Source organism: Solea solea, chromosome 9 (assembly GCF_958295425.1).
Source record: "Solea solea chromosome 9, fSolSol10.1, whole genome shotgun sequence".
NCBI lineage: Eukaryota > Metazoa > Chordata > Actinopteri > Pleuronectiformes > Soleidae > Solea > Solea solea.
Genome location: NC_081142.1, coordinates 2,589,279 through 2,613,551, shown reverse-complemented (window position 1 = coordinate 2,613,551; position 24,273 = coordinate 2,589,279). Strand labels below are relative to the sequence as shown.

General features: G+C 40.9%; 1 protein-coding gene across 1 annotated transcript; it reads right to left on the bottom strand.

Moving 5' to 3' along the window:
• Nucleotides 1-2,352: 2,352 nt before the first annotated feature.
• LOC131465832 (unconventional myosin-VIIa) lies at nucleotides 2,353-23,584 on the bottom strand. Its single transcript, XM_058638772.1, has 48 exons — nucleotides 23,536-23,584; nucleotides 23,258-23,295; nucleotides 23,031-23,132; nucleotides 22,775-22,927; nucleotides 21,544-21,728; nucleotides 20,657-20,778; nucleotides 20,428-20,570; nucleotides 20,237-20,350; nucleotides 19,979-20,132; nucleotides 19,444-19,520; nucleotides 19,239-19,358; nucleotides 18,823-18,962; nucleotides 18,473-18,683; nucleotides 18,251-18,386; nucleotides 18,004-18,170; nucleotides 17,746-17,886; nucleotides 17,489-17,647; nucleotides 17,310-17,402; nucleotides 16,599-16,693; nucleotides 16,430-16,514; nucleotides 16,131-16,349; nucleotides 15,014-15,223; nucleotides 14,717-14,929; nucleotides 14,456-14,620; nucleotides 14,307-14,366; nucleotides 14,028-14,188; nucleotides 13,403-13,529; nucleotides 13,186-13,305; nucleotides 12,869-13,042; nucleotides 11,768-11,995; nucleotides 11,481-11,648; nucleotides 11,258-11,375; nucleotides 9,715-9,841; nucleotides 9,454-9,620; nucleotides 8,369-8,550; nucleotides 8,120-8,241; nucleotides 7,771-7,925; nucleotides 7,076-7,229; nucleotides 6,654-6,809; nucleotides 6,310-6,415; nucleotides 5,846-5,959; nucleotides 5,673-5,760; nucleotides 5,484-5,590; nucleotides 4,495-4,680; nucleotides 3,596-3,712; nucleotides 3,089-3,172; nucleotides 2,879-2,998; nucleotides 2,353-2,790 (listed from the first exon to the last, which is right to left on the bottom strand). The coding sequence occupies exons 2-48, from the start codon at nucleotides 23,273-23,275 to the stop codon at nucleotides 2,695-2,697; spliced, it is 6,459 nt and encodes a 2,152-aa protein (XP_058494755.1). The 5' UTR covers nucleotides 23,276-23,295; nucleotides 23,536-23,584; the 3' UTR covers nucleotides 2,353-2,694.
• Between the last annotated feature and the right edge of the window lie 689 nt (nucleotides 23,585-24,273).

Sequence of the window (24,273 nt, the reverse complement as noted above, 5' to 3'; positions counted from 1 at the left end):
GGGGCATCCTGAATTGGAATGCCCAAAATAATCACTCACATAGCCATCAGACAGATGTGGAGAGAAGACCCACTGAGAGACGGCATAATATTTCTTTCATACAAGGATTCCACAGCTGTGTGTCGCATACACGGCCGCATTCTATTCTTTGTATCGTCGATATGCAAATGGTATTCTGTAGACTTGAATGAAGCCACTATCTGAGACGCTTTGACATCAATACCCTGTTAATCTACTGCCAAGTGCTAATTGGGGCAGCCCCCACTTTTGTTCAGTGTCTCAGTGCTGTCTGTTGTGCGTCTTGTAACCCTGAAGCAAAAACATTGCCTTGTGTAAGTGGACGCCATCGTAAATGTCTCATTCTTCTTTCTGCTGTGGACGTTCAGTCAGAACAGTCAGTGTTTTCCGTCCGCTGCTAACAGACCAACAGAGAAGAAGACGCCAACAACGGGCAGTTAAACGCACGGACAGACGTCCACTGAGAAAATGTTGACAATGTTTCCAGAAGAAAACACAATCACAACAATCACGGTGTGGTTTTTTCATGGGAATGCATCGTCTGTTTGAGCAATGAAAGTTTTTTTTTTATAAAAATGGGCTGATTTAAAGCCGGAGTGTGTCATTTTTGGTAGTTTTTTGTTGTTGTTGTTGTTGTTATTATTTTGCCTCTGTATGGAGTGACACTGTTGCCTCACAGTAAGAAGGTTGCTGGTTCATGTCCTGGTCCAGAACGTGTCTGTGTGGAGTTTGCATGTTCATCCTAACCCAGATAGGATTTCAAAGTGTCTGCTGCATGATTTGCAGCGTGACTCCAACAACTCGAACAACAACAACGATGTAGATCCAGAGAGACGGAAGTTAATCAGAAGAAAGTTTGCGCCGTGGCTCCACATCACCATTTGGGACAGAAACAGGCAGAGATTTCTGTCATTATTTAGTTCTTCTGGGACGTGACCTGTAACTATGTGGAGGACGAGACTAGACTGTGTCAAGATGGACACACGCAGATCAGATCTGATCACTTGCAATATGTAATGTGAACAGTTGGTCAGGAAGCTCAGATTTCAGATCTGCTTACAAAATCAGATTTGGACTGCAGTCTAAACAAGGCGTGATCAGATCAATGAGGTACGGATGTTATTACCAGGTCTAATTATACACTGTGTGCTATTAGACCCGGGTTGAGGGAGCGTTTGTGTGTATACAGCAGCAGGGCAGGGGCAGGCGGGGACAAGAAGTGTCGTGTCATCACACGGCTGATTGACCATGTTTTATTCAGTAGAATTCACTTCTGTAACTTTTCACAAGCACGTCTTTGTGTTTCCCGTCATACTCGAACCTCGCTTTGTTTTCCTCATTCGTTGCTGTTGCCTCCGTCTGTCTCGACATGACACAAATCACTTCCTGTGTGAAGTGTGGGAATGTTGCCGGGTGACATGAGACCTAAACAATGCCGTGGAGAGAAGAAGTACCAGTCGATAGACTTAATCAACATTGTGTGAACTCATTTTGACATTTGGTTTGAATGTCATGGTCATGTTATGCACTACAACACACTATGAGTTTGTTTTAACGACTATTAACATTAAGAAGGAATGTAGGATGTGTAATTTATGGAACACCTTGCTATAAATCATTGTCTATAGAGGGGCCGTGGTGCAGGTTCACTGTAGCGTCATGGTCCAAGTGTTGTGAAATCTAATCTAATCTCTTCCTTTTTTTTCTGGTAACTTTCGTGGGTAGTTGGGCGTCAAAAGGGTTTCAACAAATTATTCAGAAAACAAATGACCAAGCCTAGTTTTTAACCAACTTGAATGATGATGCAAAGGTTCACAGTGTAGCTCGTGGCACAGACAGTAGATTTACTGTATTTCTGTTTCCTCAGACAGTTGCGGCACAATTTCCGAGGACTTTTGGCAACTTAACCACATCTATTTCTGCTGGCGTGTGTGTTCTGACATGTTCTTAGACCACACAAGAGCACATCACCAGAGACGCATTTAGATACCAGGTCAAGAACAACAAGAACTATTTTATTATTATTATTAGTATTATTATTATTATCATCATTGTTCAGGGGCTTAATACCTTTAAAATGCTATAAAAATAAAATGTATTATTATGTTGTTTTTTTTTATCATCATTACTGATGATGAATAATGATGATTTTGTCTTTCTGTGTTTTCATATCAACATCCATCACATCCACTTGCTCTATACGGAGTATTTGAGGGTGATGTTAGGGTGTGGACAGGTCATGTGTCACCAGTGTCAACATAAACAGAGACAACAAACCACTCTCACACACCAGCTTTAAAAAAGCACTTGGATTTTTTTTAATTGTCTCATGCTGTTATTAATCAGAATTGAAAAGTCTGGAATCATGTATCATGTCAGCATATTTTTATTGTAAATATACATATATGATTATTCTCATGTATTCAATTTTGCATTATAATGATCTTTAAAACAGTTTATTTTTTATGGGAAACACTTATTTATCTCCACAGTGTAAAAGCTAATGATACAATCTGTAAACATGACGTTAAATAGGTTTTCTTCACTTTAGATTACACAATCTGTATTAAGGAGTTTGGAAACGTGAGTTTTGAATTCGTACTTTTGTACAAATGGAAAAAGAGTGTTTTGTTTGCATCTGCGGCCGCAGAGTTGCGTCACACTCAGATCTGACGCTCAGATGTTGAAGCGCTGGTTCCTCGTTTGTCCTCCCGTCCTCTCTCTGAGGTACATGTTGACATAGGAGGTTATGAGATCGTCCATCTTGTAGCCCTTTCAAAATAAGACACGGGTGTAAAGACAACCGCACGACCCCACTCAGATGTAAAGATGACGGTGTGTCTCGTGATGGTGATCTTACCAGTGACGTTTCACACAGGAACTTGTTTCCTTTCACCAAGTTGCCAACAGTCATGTGGAAGTAGGTGCTTCCACTGCACCAGTTGGCCACGCGGTTGAACGGGTGATTTGCCAGAACGTCCTTCATAAGAGCAAATAATCGTTAATTGTAAGAAGAGAGAAGTTTAATGAATAATGGAGTATGTTTGTGGTTGACGTTGATGATTTGAACCTTGGTTTTTGGGTGGAAGATTGTCAATCCTTGCTTGCTGATGGCAATTCGAACAATATCTGGGAAATTTGGTTCAGATGTTTGCTGAAAAAGAAACAATTATGGACAATAAAACCATGAAAAAAAACAAAGGCTTTTTAGTCAGTTGGTGTCTTTCAGTAGGTGACTTTTAAAAAATAAAGCTGATGAACCTGGATAACAATCACCTGGTGTTAGTGAGACAAATAAAGAGAAATATTTCTGCTGCTTCTCTGCCTGATTCAAACACTGCAGTCTGGTTCATTCATCTACACAACTCTAAAGCACAGCCTGTAAGAAAAAGTGAAGACAACTAGACTGGAACTCAAAGTGCAAATGCTGTTGCATTAACATTTCTGAGGTAGACACTTCTTTATATTTCAAATAATCAAACAAGTCTAAAAGGCAACTTTTTGATTCCCCATCAAGATACACTGGTAAGAGTCGCCTTTCATTGTTAACGTGGACGTAAAAAACTGTGCCTCTTACCTTGACTTCAAAGAATGCACAGCCAAACGTGGGCCAGCGGAAAACCGCTTTGAGGAAAGCCACTTTGGCTTCGTCGACAGTCATTGCAGCATGTTTGTTATAATGAGCGACAACACTCTGGAATTAGAAGGAAAGGAAATAAATATAATAAAATAATATAAATAAATCAGTGTTACAACACTGTTGTTTCTTCTTTGCTCCGCTGTTGGTGGAGTTAATGATTGTCCGACGCCCCCACAGACCTCCAGGCAATTTTCTCATCACAGGAATGGTGTAATGGTATAATGGTGATATTGTTCATGTGGGCACTTTATAGCTCCATTCTACTGCTATTTAGTGTTCCTCTCTAAAAATATAAAAACCAACAGAAACGTTGTCGTTGTAGTGACAGGTATGAGAGAATCGCTCCTTTCAGACATTAATGGGCTTGGAATCATTTTGTCCGTGAGACGATTGACAGAAAATAGTTCTGACATTTATACAAATGTGTGGGTTGAGCTGAGTTTCTGTGCCTTTTGAGACCATTTCCAACAAGCGCTTTGGTTCAAGTCTGGCGACGACTGAAGATTGATGTCTTCAAGTGGGCTCAGCGCCTCAGGCAAGATAATAAAGTAGTGCAGTGTTCACGTTGGTATTTTCACAGGATCTCTCGACTGTTAAAACAATTAAATGCTTTAAAGCGGAACTTTGCTTGTCTGGTCGCTTGTTCTCTACGCAGCTAGTTTCAGAGCACTTATTTTTACGACATCTCCGTAAAAAACTCCGTCCACTGTCTACTGGTATCGTGGTATTGTGTATCGTATCGTATCATGAACCCTGTGATTCCCATCCCTATTATTAACCCTCGTCATTTGCAACCCTAGCTAACACTGGAAAAAGAAAATGAAAGTCCATCATACCCTTTTCCACTCATTTTCAGACATGGCCTTGAGTTGGTCGTTGGGCACCAGCTCCTTCAGCATCTTGGGAATCATGACAAACTGGCTCTTGTCATTGCTGACCTTTACTTTGAAGAGCAAACCCGCGATATTGACCATTTCTTCTTTGGTGCAGACATGATAGCCTCTCAGGTACTTGGGCAGCTCCTGGAGGAAAGAGACATATTTTGAAGATGCTTTCCCCCCCCCCCCAGAATTTAAAGGTCCAGTGTGTGACTCCTCTGTTCAGCCCTCCCTTTCCCAAGTGCATCAGGGAACTATGGTGGCCCTCACCAGATAAAAGTTTGTTGTTTATTTCCATAGCAAGCTTTTACATCACACTCTGACTGGTTTGTCCGTTTGGGCTGCTGTGGAAAAATGGCAATGCACAATGGCACCTGGATTTGGCATGCAAACTTCTCATTATACATTTTACTTGTCATTACCGTAACTCCTATAGACCGTTATCATATCTAGAAAATTCAAAAATTATGGACCGGCGATCTGTCCAGGGTATGCCCCGCCTTTTGCCCTATGTTAGCTGAGATTGTCATGTGGAGGATAAATTATAAAAGAAGGATAGATGGATGGATGGATACCGTAAAACAGAGAAATAGAGCTTTGAGCACATATACTTGTCATTGTGGTAGCCCTCAGGACTTCTGCAAAGTCACAGACAAGATTCACCAGCGTGTCACACATGTGTGACGTCAGCTTCTCAGTACCGCAATTCCTAAACGGTTGAATCACTGCCAGATATCAAAAGTGAAATCTTGGAAAAAGGGGCAGAAGAATAAATAAATAAATAACCATAAACCATAGTCGACAGCCAACACTACTCCAGGGTGATGTTCACACTGCTACACCTCAGCTTTTTGTTCCCTGAAGGATTTGGTTTTCAGATGAATAGGAAAAAACAAATCAGTCTGGAAAATGTGATGGTCACTGAGCGACAGCATATTCAAATGCACCTGTGGGAAATGGAAGATAAGATCAGCCTGAAAGTCCCTGCCCGGGACCACGTTGAACCACAACTTCCTCATGAAGAACACAATGTAGGATACGGTGAGTGGTGCACCTGCAGAAAACACAAACACAGCGTTAACACAAGAGAACATTACATGTCTGACTCTCCCTGTTATCAGGCGATGTTTCATTACCATCTTTACTCCTCTTGGCTCGTTTGGACCAGTCAGTGATTTGTCTCAGACTATCAAAGAAGTAGTCGGTTTCATTCAAACTGAGAACCTGAAATAAAGACGTTCCTGTCAAATATAAACGAAAATAAAAAAAACGAAATATGCCATTTAAAGTTGAAGAACATCGAATGAACCTTGTCGTGTGTTTTGACAAAAATGCTGAAGCCGTCTGACGACGCCAGATTCAGCTTTTTGGTGATGTTCTGAATAAGATCCCTGACCCTGGTGTTGGTCCCAACCTCAAATATCTGAGACAAGACAAAGGAGACGAGCATCAACTGCAGGAATATGCTGCATGTAAATGTAAAAGTAGCATTTTAAAAAGCTGCAGTGCGCAGACTCAGAGTTTTACAGTATAGTGGTGTTTGGACCTTGTGTTGCATGGTTTCAGCCCACTTTCTGCACACAGGGAGTGATTAGTCTCATGTCAAGACGTCATGTCAAGACGAGGCAAAGCAAACATTGCAAACAATTCCACTGCTGTTTGACAGGATAAGTGCTTCTTGACTCCGCCCCCTCCGCAGAAAAGAAATCACCAAACGTTACGCACTGCAGCTTTAAAGTATTTGCATCGTATCATTCACGTTCACGCTCATACCTCTTCTGTGTCATTGGGAAAGAAGATTTTATGGAAAATCTGGGTGCGGTTCTGTTGGATGGCTTCTACCTCCACCTGGTGTGGTGGCAGCTTCCTCGGCTCCATCCTGCATCACGACAACAAACTGCACAGTCACTTCTTTTTCTTAACTTGAATCTCCTATTGACACTTAGTCACAGTTATTGTGTTAACTGTCTGCTGAACTGTTCCTCTGGCGATCAATAATGCTAAAAATGTGTTCTCCATCTATCTGCACGCTGTCTGTGATCGTGTGATTGCTGACATGAACTCACAGAGTGACGTTGGTATGCCTGGTATGTAACGGGTGTGTATGTTGATCTAACCTGAGAGAAGTCTGCAGCCGCTGCAGACAGTCGGAGGCCATCGGCTCTCTGCGGCGTGTCTCCAGAAAGAGCTGAGCGTGTCTCCGGAGAGCCTGGCTGGGAGGAAACAGGCCACAGCAGAGCCACAGCAGCTGCCAGCCCTGCTCCAGACTGAACCTGGATGACATTTACAACACAAGGACCGATTATGAGGATATTCATTCTCAAATAAAACGGTTTTAGTTTCTTACGTTCACAGCTTGAAATCTTTCCTGGGCTACAACTAAGATAAAATTTTCTCTTTTATCTTGTTTGTATGAATCCAACACCCTAGTAAACACCTTTAACAATATCATATATCATATATAACCAATATCATTTACATAATACCATATATGGCATTATATAAATCCTAAATCAGAAAAAAATAAATAAATAAATACCGGTTGTTATTGTTGGTCATCTGCTTCATAATCTGACAGTAGATTTCGTCCTGGAGTGCCTCACTTTGAGTGGCAGGCCCGAAGATCTGGTCGGTGAGCTCGAGCTGACTGACCATCTGCCTGGTGGGATAATCGCCCATATACTTCAGGATCGGTACACAACAGTTAAAGAGGAACAAACCTTTCTGACGACTGAACACTTTAGTGACAGAACGATAGCAGCAAAAAGTGAAAGGGAAGCTCTACAAGACGGTAGTGAGACCAGCTGTGATGTATGACTTGGAGACCGTGGCACAGAGCGGAAGATGCTTAGATTTCTGTTGGGAGTGACCAGGACGGACGGGAGTAGAAATTAGCATATTTAAGGGACAGCGTTTGGAGATGAATGACAAGAAAGACAAGATTGAGATTGAGGTTTGGTCATGTGCCGAGGAAGAATAGTGAATACATTTGACAAAGGATGTTGAAGATGAAGCTGCTGGGGAGCAGGAAAAGGAGGACATGAGGACAGCTAGTGTAACAGAAGAGGACACAAAGGAGATGGAGGCAGATGATCTGCTGTGGTGACCCTGAAAGGGAGAAGCCAAAAGAAGAAGATTGTGCTTGCTCATCCAAACTTCAAGCAGAATGTCACCACGTTACTGATGAGTGGAAAACTAAACCCTTGTAAAATTCTGCCATGTAGAAGAGGATATCAGTAAACGCCACAGATGCTCTGTGGCTCAGCTCTGGGTTGGCCACAATTTTCTTGAGGAGGGCCTGCCTGATTGGCTCTCTGGAGTTTACCCACAGCCTCTCAGGAGCAGCATTCCTGGACATCACCTGACGGTTGACATCCTTAGTGGGCTGCCTGCAGAATAAAGTAAAACAGGTCAGCCTCCTTTTCCATTTAGTTTTCCAAAGGTCATTGAATGAGTAGCAACTGAAGAACTTGAAGATTTTTTTCAAGATCTTCAAGTTCAGCAGCGACTGATTCATGAAAACAACAAACAGAACTATCAAGTCAAGTGACTTTATACTAAAGTGGATGTTATTTCCAGTTACCTGAAATACTCGAGGGAAAATTCCTTGAGTGTTGCAGGAGCCATTCTCTCCATCGTCCCTGTTTCTTTCATATGTTCCTGTATGATGTTCTTCCTCTGGTTAGGAGACAGGTTCAGCAGTTTCTGCAAGGAAGTAAACATGCAGCATGTATATGAATCTACAGAGCCGAGGAAGGCACAGAAGTCACCTGGGAACGACTGGTCACGACTGGGAACGACTGGTCACGACTGGTCACTGACATCTCCTTACCATGACCTCAGAGGACGGTTTGCTGAGCGTTGGCAGGATTAAGATGGCGTCGGTGGGCACGGCTCCTTTTCTTCCCTTGCTCTCAGTTTGGCCCGTTATCCAGCCACGCTGCTGAGGAAACTCATCGTCTTTGACTATTATAATAAGCGCTCCCTTCTTGAAGCTGAGGAATGTGGGGTCATCTGTAGAGGAATATGAGAAACCGCCCAGTTAACAAATCATATATCATATCAAAAGTAGGTATGTAAGACAATACCTATACAAACAAAATATCACAAGATCATTGTATGATTCTGTATGACTTTTGAAGCACCGTATGGATATATTTTAAATATCCTTGACAGTGAATTTGTGTTGTATTTAAGTCTCTGACTACGAGGTGGTAACAGATGTTGAGCCATTTGACCCTAAACCTCCAAGTCCTCTCACTAGACAAAGAAAACTCTCTTTTTTCTATGCATTTAACATTGTTCTCTTTTACTACAATAACTTATCTTAAAATAGACTATTTTGGGGGAAAAGATCACAAAATATTGGCTTGCTTTAGGACTGAAACAATTACTCAACTAATCAATTATTAATCTATTACTAAATGAATCGTCAACTGTTTTTTTAATCAATTAATGGAGTGTTTTTAAGGAATTAAAGCAAGTTTTCTGCTTTTTCAGCTTCTCAAATGTGAATATGTTCTGGTTTCTTTCCTCCATATAACAAAGAAATCATTAAAACGGAATATTCTTTGCTTTTTGGACAAGACAACAGGCTTGAAAAACACTGATCAACATTTTCTGGACCAAACGACGACTCGATTAATTGAGAAAGGAATCGACAGATTATTCGATTATGAGAATAATAGCTTGCTTATCATTACACGACAGCAACACACAGCTCCAATTAAATGCCTGTTTGTTTTTTGTTTTTTAAATGTCATTGCACTATAGTGTACTATTGTCAATGCACGAGTTTTCCAGTGATACATAAACAACAGATACACAGTAGAGACACTTCAGAAGACATTTCACAATCTTCAATCAATGAGATGGGACGCTGCAAAAAAAGGCAAATTTGTATGCGGGCCATCTGACCTTGACTGCTGACATCCCTCAGGGCCACAGCGTACTGAGATCGCTCCGTCAGTCCACTGAGGAACATGGTGACCAACTCCGACATGTCCTCGGCTACTGATCCACTCAGAGTGAAGTCTCCTTTTAGTGTGAGCAGACAAACTGCCTGTCCTGATGCTTTAGCCTCCCTGGGTCAGCAGAGTCAGAAAAGAAAGACATACCGCAAAGATTAAAATGTCCATCAACTAGGCTGCTTTGCCTGGCCTTAAAACGTGTCTCTACCTGATGGTGTTGACTCCTGTCACTTCAGGGAAAGAAAGCTCCAGCAGCCTCTTCTCTCTCTCATCCAGGAACGTGATTCCAGTCCAGTTTACAGCTACAATGAACTTGTTCTTTGGCAGTGGAGGACCTACACACGTACATTCATAGAAAATAAGCTAAATAAATCGTGATTCATGGGAGATACTACATATTTCTACATCTACTTTATCTTATATAGTTACACACAGTTGAGTACCAATCATTAACACACAAGAAAGGATCCTCACTAGATGACTGCAACTCAAATTATTTGTCAAATAATGAGTGCATTTTTTTTACATAATCTACATTAATTGATTTATTAGTCTATGACATGTCAAATATACACATTACAAGCTGCTGCAGAACAACAAAAGGTCTAAAACTAAAATATATAGAATTGACAGCAAAGCAAAAACACACAAAAGGAGAACTTCACCAAACAGCAATAAGAAGCAAGTAGAGTTTACAATTATTATTTTGCTATTAAACATTATTGACAATCATTTCAAAATAAAGCGAAAGGAAGTATGGAATTTTACTGAGAAACTCCATTAAATATGTTTGTTTTATTGCCAGTATGCCATTACCTTATAAACGTGGTTTTAATGAGAAAATAAATGAGCTTTTACAGTAAATGTTATCTCCCCTGTGACTCAGACCCTTGTGCGTTCATTGTGTTTTGCACGTTAGTTGCAGACAGCAAATGTGTTTTGTTGCTGGCCCATATCTTTATTTATTCATAAACAACTACTGGTTTGGCATCTCTAGAAATAGCCTTGTATATTCCAGTCTGACATAGATATAAACAACAACAACAACAACAACAACAACAACAGCAGCAGCAGCAGCAGCAACTAACTGTTCAAAGGAGTCTGATGAAAACAAATAAAAGGCTTCCCTGCAGATCATTAAACATGTTTGTCTCTATGTTCTTGAGGAAAGAATTTCTGAAAGAATTATTGCCACTGACCAGTGCAGTTGAAGTCTACACATTTTACCCCACACTAATAAAACATTTAATGTTTAAGAAGATGAGCATGTTTTATGAGGTCGCTGTAACTTTGACCTTTGGCTGCTCCGAGCTATATACTTGAGTGTAAGTGAAGAGCTGTGCCAGAGGGCACAGTGACCTTCAACCTCCAAAATCTATTCAGTTCATGAGTCCAACTTAATGTGCGAACCAAATTTGAAGAACTTCCCCCAAGGCGTCTTTGAGATTTAGTGTTTTCACGAGAATGGAACAAACAAGCAGAACAAACCAACGAATTATAGTTGAACTATAATGTGTCTGTACTTCACTTAAAAGTCCAGTGTCTAAAGTTTTACCCTTTGTCCAATTTATTCACTATCCCTCCTCTGCACAATCTTGTCTTTCTTAATTTATTTCTAAACCGTTCAACCTGGTCAAATCTCTAGTTTAACGGAGGGTCGATTTGGGTTGGGTTCAGTCCCAGTGCTGTAGTAGTCGTAGGACAGTCGTAGGAAACCGACTCAGTGAAGAGGACATGATCTCATGTTCTACCTGACACTTTGATGACTTCAAAAAACCTGGAGAAGAACATGGGCCACTTCTTCCTGGCGTAGTCGACCATCTCCTCCTTCACTGAATCCACCTTTTGCCTTGAGCTCAGAAACGTACCCTTGTGCGTTCAAGAAAAAAATAGACAGAATCGTTTTTATTTAAGAGAGTATGTGTTTTAATGAGCTTTTTCCACTTCAGATTTCTGATAAGCACCTCGACTGACCTGAGTGTGAGCAGTGCTGACCATTTGCACCCACTTGGCCTCTGACTTTGCCTCCAGCAAAGAGCTCTTGATGCAGTCCTGAACAACTTCTCTCACATTTTCTGGACTGCTGTCTGAACCGTGCTGGACATACAGATGTTTTGCAGTAAGGTCGACCAAATCATCCCCCTGTGTGATGTGAAAACAAAACATTTGTCTTATTAGAGTCTATGGCAGCCTATGGCAGCCTATGGCAGCCTATGGCAGTGATGTTGAAGGATCCTTGTTTAATTTCAGCATGATCCCACCCTTTCAGTTTGGTACTCTCCAAACTTAAGACCACGGATGATCTGCTTGTAGATGAGGTCAGTGCTGATATTGTCCTCTGTACAGTCATGCCAGGGGGTGAAGATCTCCTTACGGAAGTAGAGGCGCCAGGGAGCATGCTGCTCCTGCCCTCCCCTCCTCTTCACCTCCTGCTCACACTGGGAGATGGCATCCATCAAGTGCTCTTGACCACTGCCCAGAGCCCAAACCTTCAAGATAGGTAAAAAAAAATAAAAATTACACACAATTTTAGAAAGTTTAATTGAGAGACTTGGATGAGTTTATACACTTTGGAAGGTCTTCAACATTAATTGGATGCGACAGTGAAGCATAAAAGGGGGAGAGAGAGGGGTAGACACACAGCAAATGACCGAAGCCCAAGCTCAAACCCAGGTCACCACAGAAGGCCTTGACCCATGAGGTTCTAGCTCTACCAATGAGTGCACCCATGAGATGATATTGTTTTCACTGCGGCGCAATTCAATTCAATTCAGTTCAATTCAATTAAAATCACTTAAATTAAGTGACACTGATAAGTCCAATTGGGAGAAGATCTGTTTAGGGCCCATAATTGAAGCAGTTTCAATGGATGGAAAAATAGATTTTTAGAAACTTTTACTATATTTTTACAGCATCAAAATTGTTTAAATGTGATGTCTGGCTATTTCCTTCTTAGACAAAAGGCACCAATATTCTATCTTAGTTCTAAAGCAAAATACAGGGAATGGAATAATTAAAAAGCACTCATGACTTGTAATGAATGTAATGTATTTCCACTATTACCACAGTTCTCCTGAATGGGATAATCTATTCATGTGAGTGACTTAAAACATATAGTTCATAACGGGAGTCTCCATCTTTTTCAGTCACTCCAGGACATCATGATATATGATGATCTTGTTTGAGATTCTGTTTTTTCCACTTTAAATAAAGTTAATAAACTAAAGAAAACCTGCAATGCTGTACATTACAGAAATACAGAGAGAAATCTGTCATAGCACAATGACTCATCATATACTGCAGAAACACATACATTTGTACTTACAGTATACATAGTATAACGTGATGATGAAAGTGTTTACCTTATTATAAAGAGCCACATAGAGAGAGAAGCCAAAGGTGTCTTTGAGTTTGACTTTGTTAGAAAGGACCTGGCAGATCTCTTTGGAGCTAGATGCTGAGTCAACTGGCATGTTAATGGAACGCCCATCCATCAGTGTCACAGACACAGTCATGGGCCTCTTTGTCTTGGTTGCCTGTCACCGGACAGACAGAGAAATGACCATGGTCACACAATTTCTCTGGCTCCATACCAAGTGAGGAAATATGACTTTCCTTTCTTTGGGTGAATTGATCCTTCAAATATTTGCCAGAGCAGTGTGTGTGTGAGCCTCAGTACCTGCAGCTCCAGCCAGGCTGGAGGCTCTCCTCGCACTCCATTCATTACTGTCCGACGCAGCCTTTCAGCACAGTACGAGGCGTAGCCTCCTGGAGCGGAACGGATGAAACTTTGCAAGTACTGCCAAGACAAGACATAAAGAGAAAGCAAAACATCACAGCATGATGCAGCACAGTGTTCCTGAGAGTGAAGAAGTTAACACAACTGATGGACTTACCCTAATAAAGCGTTCACTTGGAGGGAAAATGCCCAGACACAAGGACAAAAGGATCCAACCACGGAAGTAGCTGTTGCGATTGTTGTTAGCCTGAAGCTGTTTGCAGATCTGACAGTAAATTTCATCCCTGAAGAGACAAAGACATTTTTTATTTTATGTTTTTTTTAAAATACATTTTAAAAAATATTTAAAAGTACACTCAACCAGCCACAAATATCTGATCAGCCCATCACTTGGCAGCAACTCAGTGCATTTTAGGGCATGCAGACATGGTCAAGACGACCTGCTGAAGACAGGCTGGTCTTAGTGTTTCAGATAGTGCTGATCTAATTGGATTTTTATGCACAACCGTCTCTATGCTTTACAAAGAATGGTCTGAAAAAGAGAAAATATTCAGTGCAATTGCAATTCTCTGGGTGAAAATAGGAAATGATCCCTTCTTATAACCAACGTATGAAAACAACCATCTCAAACATTTCAAAAATTTAAGCAGATGCCATACAGCAGGAAGAACCACAACTAATTTAATCGTCTTGTACAATGACAATAAAGGCTTTCTATTCTAATCTATTCTAATAAAGTGGCTGGTGAGTATATATGTTTTTCAAATGGAGTTTTCACGAACCTGAGGTCACGTCGGAAAATACCATATGCACAAATAATATGGAGTTTTTCTAGTGAGGTCAGCGGTCGGTCCAGAGTGGGTCCTTCTCCAGTCATGATATTGCCGTCCTCCATCACAGTCTGCACTGTGAGAGGCTTGGACACCTCAGTGGGATTATCTGACTAAGTGAACAGCAATGACAATAATAATAATGAATAAAACAAGGGAAATTATCATCAGTAATTTAAAAAACTGACTCAGCAACACTGACAAGAAATTTCTTTTAGGCTTCCACCTCACCTTGGTGATTGAGTGTTTCCCCTTTTCTTGCTTCATTTCTTTTTTATTCCTTGGAACCCTCTAAAACAGACACAAACACCATGTTATCTATCTATATCTATGATAAATTAATACTCAAAAGGAAATATGTCATTTGTGAGGACATTTACCTGGTCCTGGCCCACTATGCGGCCGAGACGTCTGTTCTCTCTGGACATCAGGTCCTGTGGCACAGTGCGCTCCTGTCTGGATGTTCCCTGAACCTGGACCTGCTTCTTGGGCTCAGGAAGGTCTCCCATGAACCTCAGAATGACCCACCACACTGACAAGGAAGCCTGGAGAAAACAAGCCAGACACTCCACTGTTATTTAGAGAAACAGCAAGACTAAAACCAGTGACATGATGAACTGAGGTGGCTCTAGAAAAAGCACCAGAACATCTCCTTCATCTTCATGGTACAGCAAGGGCTGACGAATCCTCTGGCGGATGTGGGTGTGGTTGGCTGTTCCCTGGAAGTACATGGAGGCAAATTTGGAGAAGGGGTACTCATCCAGGTCATCGTAGTCTTCTTTTGGATGATCTTCCTCCATGGGTAGGTCGTCAAGGTCTATCTCCTCTGTGATCATCCTTCTCCCGTCAAAATCCTAAAATAGAAAAAAAAAAAAAACATCCGGTGATTGACTGCTTTAAAAACCCAAAGATATGAGTTGAACCTTTTGTTCTCAAACCTCAAAGCCTGCAGGTGCTTGGCCCTCTTGTCCTCCGATGACAGAGGGAAGGAAGCCAAAGATGTCATCCACCATCTCCTGCTCTGAGATGACTTCTAACTCAGCCTGGGCCTCCTTCTCTTTCTTCTGCCTCAGCACCTCCTCCAAGTGTTTCTGTCTCTCCAACAGAGAGCGCTGCTCTTCTGCTTTCTGTTTGGCAGAGAGGTACATCTGAAAGAAATCACATAAAATGTAAGAAATCATAAACAAACAGTGTTTTTCATACTTATTATTAAATGAGCAACTTTTAAGGGCTGAGGAGTATATCTTTGCTGACACTGGGGGAGTGGGGGGGTATTACTTGGAAAGGCCCCCAGCCTATCTCAAGGTCAACATCAGCCTTTTTCAGAAATGTACTCTGGAACTTGGGATTTGGGAAACTCTGGAAAATTGGGATTGGACATTCTGACACATATTCTGTCAAATATGACAAACACAGCTCGAAATTGTCCAGATTAACACAAGGAAAATATGTGGAACATTCAGTCGAAGGGTGGCACCTGGCATGAGCATGCAGAAGGCAGGACAATCTCGCTCGAGGTGAATTTTTGACCTTCTGACTAGACAGCTGGCAGGAGACGTGCCCTAAAGTCCACAGTACTCGCACAATAGATACAATAAAAATGTGTTATTTATATTTGTGCCAATATTCACACCGAATGGCCATTTAGAGTCGCCTGTGTGTCAGCCGATGGTAAAAGGCTAATAGGGACAATTGTTTAATTTTGCTAAAAGAGAAATAGCGTGATTTTTAAATTTTAATAGTTGACATACATAGCTATAGTATTGGATAAAAAGTTAGCTTTACATAGCTATAAAACAGATGGATAATAGCTAAGTAATTAAAGTAAAACAGTTATGCAGTAATAATAGTTCAAATAACATGATTAAAGTTATATTTTAGGTTGAAATTAAATAATAATTGGCCAATAGTGAAAAACATTAGGCAAGTGGGTCAAAAGTTAAAGTAATAATCTGTAAATGAAGAGATGAGCAGTCAAAAGTAAAACAAAACCAAGCGCAACATATAAAACCTTCTCTTCTGACTGTGAACCAGAATGATTACAATTGAACTCACATTCCTTTTCTTCTTCCTGAGAGCTTGTCTTGCCAGCATGCCTCTGGTGTGAGCCTGCAGGAGGATCACAGCATCTCTCTTTCGCTTCCACTCCTTACGGGCCAAGTATCCTCTGGCTTGGGCCTGCAGCAAAATGGCCGCCTCGCGCTTCTTCTTATATTGGAGGTGGAGCTGGCGAGAACGAACCTGCGCCTGCAGCCTCGTAAACCCGAGCTGGACCTGCATGTAGAGCATATTTTATTGAATATTTACTTTCACTTAACCTTCACATAAATAGTGCCATGAAATTGGTGACTTACCACTTTGTACAGTTTCCTCCCTTTGTGTCCTCTCCAGTGTTTTTGAATGACCAGAGCAGCTTTCCTTTTCCTCAGGAACGCTCTCCTGTGAAAGACATCATACAAAACACAAGCGTGTAGTTGCAAATCACACCGACAAAAAACTCACTTTAAAGAATCGTCTGCACACCTGTATTTGAAGCCTCTCATGACTTTCTGCAGCAGAAGAGCTTTTTCCTCGAGCTCTTTCATTCGCTTCACTTCAAGCATTGTGTCATGGAAGTCCTGAGAGGAAACAGGAGTATATTATCTTTTATTTCATTTGTTGTATAAATATAATACACATACCCATCAAAGCATGTCGTAGAATGTATATTAAGTTTTCAAAATGTTGTAAAATTCATACAAATTCTAATTCAATGAAAAAATACTCAGTTACTTATAGCCATGGTTTCTCAAACTGTGGTACGTGTACATGAGCTTCCTCTGGTGGTTCTACTGTATATACGCGTATGTGATGGGAATGAAGCTGAGGAATTTTGACCAGAGTGCGTAGAAAATGAAAGAAATAACAACAATGAGTCACCTTATCTCTCGCTCTGCCTTGATCTAATTTCACTACACCAGTATGTGAACTGTATGTGAGGAAGAGGAGGAGTATGACAGAGCAAATTATCTTATTGGAAATAAATCTTCCTCCTGTAAATAGACTGTAGCTGACTTTGCTCGGCCTATTCACACCACTGTATTTTAACGTTGGTGATAATGATGTCTTTGCGAGCTCAATATAAGGTGGTACTTGGTATAAAAAGTTTGAAGCACTGACTTATAACATTTAAAAAAAAACATCTTTACATGCCTGCATACGTAGGTTGGACATAAAAAATAAAAAAGGAAGCACCTTCAGGAATATCTTTGTCTTGCCAGTCTTCCAGTCGCCCTCCCCAGTGAGCACAGTCTCACAAATGCATTCACAGCATTTCACTTTACTTTCCTTTAAGAACGGAAACGAAAACATCAAACAAACACGACAGAAGAAGGTGGAGCAGAAGTGAAAATCCTGTTAAACCTTCAACTCACTGTTTTTGGATCACAGGCGGACGTCTTCAAAAGAACGCGGAAGCGCTGTAGAAACTCCTCGAAGGTGTAGCGTACGGGATATCCAGCCTTCCGGATTCTAATGGTCTCCATCATACCAGAGTATCGGAGCTGACGGATGCACAGCTCTCTGTCGAACAACTGAGACAGAGAAGCATCAAATCTGATTCACTTACACCAAATGTATTCCCCGGGATAGCTGGAACATTGGCTGATTGAAAGCAGCTTCTTCTCCTCACCATGGGCTTCTTGAAGTCATTGGGTTTAATGCAGCGTATGAAATAGGGCTGGCACGCAGTCAGTGTTTTCATCAGGGAATCCAGAGACTGGCGGAACTGGCCAGAAAGAGTAGGCACATGCTTCATGCCATCGGCTGCGACCTGGAAAGACACAAACAAATACCACAGAATGAGATTATACAGTACAATATGTATATATATATATGTTTTATTTAATTTGTAGTGGCATCAGACACTGAAGCTAGAAACTGAACTAACGCGAAGGGTGCTCTTGGGTGTGGTGATGATCATCCTGGAGTTGCTCTTTTTTTTCGAACTGGAGGACAGCTCCTTTTTAAACACCTGCTTCAGGAGTTTGTTGTCCGAGGTTTCCACCAGAAGGATGAGGTCTAAGCTGAGGGCATCGCGGTTCTTCTCAAGAAAACCTCAAAACAAGAAAGACGCAATAAGAAATCACAGGTGTGCAGAAATGGTTTGATGCTTTAATTAATTAATTAAAAATTACCTTGCGAATCATAGTAGACCACTCCAGCAAAATGTTGGATCCCAAACTGTGTCTCATGGTCGTTCTTGGGGGGAATATAGACGTCCCCTTTCCCATGGACCTGATTCATTTTTAGGACCATGGTAGTATCTGTTGCCTAAAATAAAAAAACAAGGTGAGACTTAAACCCAGGCTGGCTCAGTCTCATGTTAGAATGTGATGAGGCACAAAGAGGACAGAGACCTGGGGGAAGTTGCTTTCCTCTTCAATAAGAGCCAGCATGTTCAGAGGCTTGCTGGCCAGCACATTCAAGGTGCTCTGGTTGTCCTTGTAGTCAATGTGCTTCCAAACAATGCTTTCACGTGCATACTCGTCCTGCTCCAGCTTGAAGACATGCCTGACAAAGAACTGCTGCAGCTGCTCGTTGGCAAAGTTGATGCACAGCTGCTCAAAGCTGCGACAGTTCAACGTGAACAGAGAAACACGGAGGCATTTAGTTAACTTTTAAGTGTGTCCTGCAACAGAGCTCTTACATTTATATATATACGTATATAGATTATATTAACACTGTGAGAACTGCTGTGAGCACCGACCTGTTTTTGCTGAAGTTTTCAAAGCCAAAGATGTCCAGCAAACCTATGGACTGTCGCACCTCATCGGAATCCTCAGGCGGTTTGTAAATGACAGTGTTGATTTTGTTCACGACCCAAATGAAGAGTCTTCCATAAATAGCCTGAAATCACAGAAATAAGACAGATGTTAAAGTGGAATAACTGTTGCTCACCTCACTCACAGATTTGAATAAAGGGCAAACCGTGACATTATATCATGACCTGATGTGCAAATTAGCAACAGATGCTCGTACATAAATCTCCAGTTTTGATCCGATCTCCTGACCACTCTGCCTAACAGCTTTGGACGCTTTTTCAGTACCTTAATGCATTTAAATTTGCTGTATTCCCTTTATGTTTTTGGTTAAATGTGTGAGTCAAGTTTGACTTTACATTACTTTGACAAAGGCGTCCCTGCCGTCCACAGCCTGAGCAGTGGTCAGAGGTTTGGTCACGCTCTCCCTGGTGGTCATGAGGGACCGCTGAATCAGACTGTTCTCCAGCACTTTGAGATCCACCTGAGGTAAAGAGTCAAACAGACGAGTTCATCTCTGCTCTTATTTACTTGCTCTTATTTAAGATACTGAGAGAAAATATGTGTACCTCCAAAAGTTGGCTGGCCATGTTAAAATGAGTTGATGTGATGATGTCAGAGCCCTCTAGGTTATTGACTAATCTGCCTGTAATTACACAAGATAATGTTCTATATCTCAAAAATGTTACACCAAAACAACCAAAAACACACCAAACTTCTGTTGTTGCCTTTAGCTTTGATTACAACATGTATATTCTGTGGCTTAATTCACTTCACTTCAATACGCTAATGTCACAAGATTTATTTTAAACCACAGTTGAATTCATTTTTGACCAAGATCTTGTATTTATGATGGACTGTGTGTTTTTAATGAAAATAACAGAGATTCTCAATGGAGTTAAGGTCTGGACTCAGTGGAAGTCAATCAACGTGTGAAAAATATGGATTAATGCTCCTTTATCTTTGAATATGCTTGAAAAACCTGGTCATTCAGTATATTTAGGTCAGCTAAACCTGGACCTGAGCAACAGTAGGAAGCCCAGATCATAACACTGAACGCGCAGGTCTCTACAAACATATTCAACATCACAGTGTCGCTTTTACCCTTGAAATCCACATTGCCCAGGTGAAGGATAGCAGCGAGCAGTTTGGTGATTTCCCAGGTGTCATTGTCTGAGAACATGAGGACCTTCAGAGCCGAGCGGAAGTGAGCATACTCCTTCACATCGTCACGTCCCTCACAGCTGGTGCATTTGCCCTGGTGACAGGATCACATGGTTTCAAGGGAAGGAACGTGTGACTTGAATTATATGCGTCAAAATCTGCAGAGATAACCTCCCACTTTCAGATTGATGTCAGTACCATGGTCAGATAGTTGTACTCGGCAGCGTTCCCAAGGGAAAGAATCTTTTTCTGCTCAGCATTCATGCCCATCAGCATGTAGTAAAAGATGTGGTAGTTTCTTTCCTCCGCTGCCTGCACATGAAAGTATGATTGTTTTCTTTACCAGTAGAAATGTCTTGGATCAGGCTGCTGCACCTGAAAATACTCACCTGACGACAAACTCTGGACTTCTCCAGCAGGTACTGCTCTATGCGGGCTCCCTCAATAGCTCCAGCCTTGGTGAAGTTGACGTCAATGTACTTCCCAAAGCGGCTGGAGTTATCGTTGCGGATGGTTTTGGCATTACCGAAAGCTAAAAGGTAAAAAAAAATAATGAATGATCAGTCAGGGAGGACTCAGAGCAAATCATGACTTTATGCTGTTGTTCTCCTCTCATACCTTCCATGATGGGGTTTGTTTCAAGAATCTGCTGCTCAATCCAAGAGTGTTGGCCGCTCACTGTAGCCAGGAACTGCAACATCAACTTGGTGCTCTCAGTTTTTCCTGCTCCTGACTCTCCACTGATGGGGAGGATAATTTCATATGAATGACTTACATCCATAATTGTGCATTCACATCACCTTCTTGTTCATCCCCTGCCCTATGTTTATGCCGTTATCATAATGTTTATGATAAGACTAGTTAAGTACCTCCAGATGTCATTGTGTAGATAGGCAGGTGGGTGTGCAACCTAAATATCAACAAAGGGGTTCCTCAAGGATCAAATGTGGATCCTGTTCAACCCACAGTTTCTCAATCCAGACCTGCATATTTATAATCATCTGGTCTATTGGTATGCAGATGACACTATTTTATATTTGACTGAACATGCATCTAATACACTGGAGAAAGTGCAGATCCTTTATGTATATTTATCTATTATTTGCATTGCATTCTATCTTATATCTATAATTCATCAATGTCTATTTATGTCTATATCTATGTATTATTCCATCTATAATTATTACTTTCTATTTGAGACATTTGTTCCCGACAAGTGAGACAAATTCAGCTGTATTTGCTGATACTGCTATTGCTATTTTTTTGTTTTTGTGGCTTTGTAATGAGTTAGAAGTGATCTGTCTGATAAATAGGAGGCAAAATACTGTATGTATGTATGTATATATACATACATATATATATATATACACATATATATATATATATATATATATATATATATATATATATATATTACATATATATAAATATTTTTACAACTGTATTGCCATTTATCATAAAACTACTATTGATGTGCTAGTAAATAGAAATATATAAAACCAGACCTGATGACACAGCACTGGTTCTTCTTGTTGCGGTGCATGTTAAAAAAGCAGTTGTCTGCGATGGCGAAGACGTGCGGTGGGAGTTCCCCCAGCCGTCGATCTGTGTACATGTGCACATGCTCAGTGGTGTAGATGGGCAGCAGCTGGTAAGGGTTGACTGCCACCAGAATGGAGCCTGTATATGTCTTTAAATGGAGAGAAAGGGTCATTAGACAACGCAAACAGTAGCACATTTTGACGAGTCCTTGTGTGTATGCGCTTCTGTCTTAGTGGGTTCTCACTCTTTTAAAAGGTCACTTGAGGTTTCAAAGCAACATTATGCAACTTAGTGAATGTGCTGTCACTGCAGCAAGTGGGTTATTTCATAGTTAATAAAAGGACAGAGCAAATTGGGAATTAAAAACCATTGTCCCTGTAAAGTTGTTGTCATTATGATGTTAAAACTAATTTATTTCTCTACTTTATTCTCTTTGCCACAGGTACAAGGTTTTTATGGAACAATTCTCTATCCAAAACATAAGAATGAAGACAACAGGGCTTATTTTACACAATACCTATGTCCTTAATGGTGTCATGATACTGCTGTGCCGTTACAACAGTGACTAAACAGGGAACAGAAAAGTTCTCCTTTGTCCTTTTAATGTAAAAAAAAAAAAAAAGGTTGTATATTGTTGCTTTTGCGTTTTGGGTTATGGGAAAGGAAATGCATTATGTCAATGAGATTTCTCACTTAAGTAGTAGCATAAACACGTTACTATGGTGTCACAACAACATTAAGACAATGACCCTAGTGATGCCTAACTGGGTCAAGACAGCATCAGACATACCAAATCAGTGGGTTTTATCATAATAAAACAGGGCATAAAAGGCTGTGGTCGACCATATAATCACAAATTACAAGGCAGACCCACATCAGTCAGAGTGAATCTTTACACCCAGCATTGAGCAGTGCTATTTTTATATAACAAAATGCCCCAGTTCATAACCAAACACACACACTGTTGAGCTTCGATGAAGACACACAGAAACAACAGGACGCTCTGTTTCTACCGAGGCTCATTCGTCTCTATGGAGACAAACAGCACTGTGATAAACTACAGGGCAAAGTCTGAAATAGAAAGAGATTCACGTCATGACTCGACACAGGCGAGTAAGCGTTTCCACAGCAGGTTATGGGACATCATAAAACCAGCTGGTTCAAACAGAGTGAATGCAGAGAAGTGAAACCTACATAGATTTTGCCTTCTTTGTGTCGCACCAGAAGGTTCCTGAGCAGCCCTGCCTCATGGAGATCACCCAGCCTTATCATGTCATCCACACCCTTGACAGAAGATGGGTGCATGGGTCGGATGCTACCCTCCGCCTTCTTGTTGATCTTATGCTCCTGTTTGTAAAGAGTTGACATTGACAACAAGGCTTAAGCTCATTTTTTTTCAACCAGACAGAAACACATTGCTGTGAGTTTTTTTTTTGTTTGGTTTTTTTACCTTTCCTTCATCATCTATCAGTTCAAGCTGGCCTGTTTTCGTCACCTGAACCTCTGCTCCAATCGGCACCCCAGCACCAGGGTCCACCCACACAAAGTCTCCCTGATTTAGGAAAACAAGTTGTCGTTAAATAAAAGAGAAAAGAAAACAAGAACCAGCACCAAAAAAGCCAGAAATGACTTGACTATGAATTGTTTACGTATCATCACAAAGGTGCTCATCCATACCTTGTGCAAATGCAGCATGGTAGCAACATGGATCAATTCTGTCAGGAAAATTATAGAATTAATAACAATCATTTAGATTCAGGCAAGTTACACACTCACTGGCCACTTTATTAGGCACATGTTCTGCTGTCTAAGCAGCCAATCAACACATTTTGGTCAAGACGACTGCATCAATGTCTTAATGCAGTTTTCAAACATTATTGACACAACGAAAAACACATCAAGCTTTGGAAAACAGAGAGACGATGAGTTTGTAAGTGTATCATATCAGCTCTTACCTGTTCAGTGAAGAGCTGCTGCTGCTGCTGCTGCTGCTTTTCCTTGAATGTCTACAAAGCAGGAAGAAGAGAGCTTTTCAGTCAAACAACTCTAAAACTTTATGGCCCTTTGACTTTGCTCCTACAAAGGCAGAGGCCAACCCAGTGTCCACCAGGAAGATATGAAGTTAAAATCACAGATTAAACCAGCCGATCATAAATTGCAATTTGCCATTGAACAATCAATGCAACTCAGGATTACAGGATTAAAATGTTCCTAAATTTGCTTTCAAGTGAACAATATAATCAGTTTCTTTGCAAACTATCCAACACAGACCCAGAGTCCAGTGGTGTCCAAAATGTTGCTAAAGGAGGAACCTTCACAAGACCAACATGTACATGCAAGTCACTCTTCATGCTCCACAGTCGTCATAGATTAACCACCGTCACCGGTTCACCTGCATGGAAAAGCAATTATGTTGTAATAAAAGAGGTAGACCGGAGGTCACTCTTGAGATGGGGTTATATTTGCTCATAGAGCGGATACCATTTACAGTATGTGAGCTGCAAGGGTAATTAAAACCATAAAAACGGCTTTCTCTATTTGTATTATCATATGCAAAGTTTCATTGGCTAAATAAAGATTATTTAAATGTTATTATCTTTCCTTGGGTGTGATCTAAATATCCAGGGAGTGACCCTAGAATGTGGTTAATTACAACATCTTTATTAGGTACACCTGCTAATGCAAATATCTTA

Bases quoted from the DNA above. Each gene is read 5' to 3' on its own strand.
- LOC131465832 (XM_058638772.1), bottom strand. The intron at 14,367-14,455 runs GTAAATGTCCTC...TGTCTGTTTTAG, and splicing joins GCATAGTGGGCCAGGACCAG to AGGGTTCCAAGGAATAAAAA. The intron at 6,416-6,653 runs GTTAGATCAACA...GTCGTGATGCAG, and splicing joins CGGCTGCAGACTTCTCTCAG to GATGGAGCCGAGGAAGCTGC.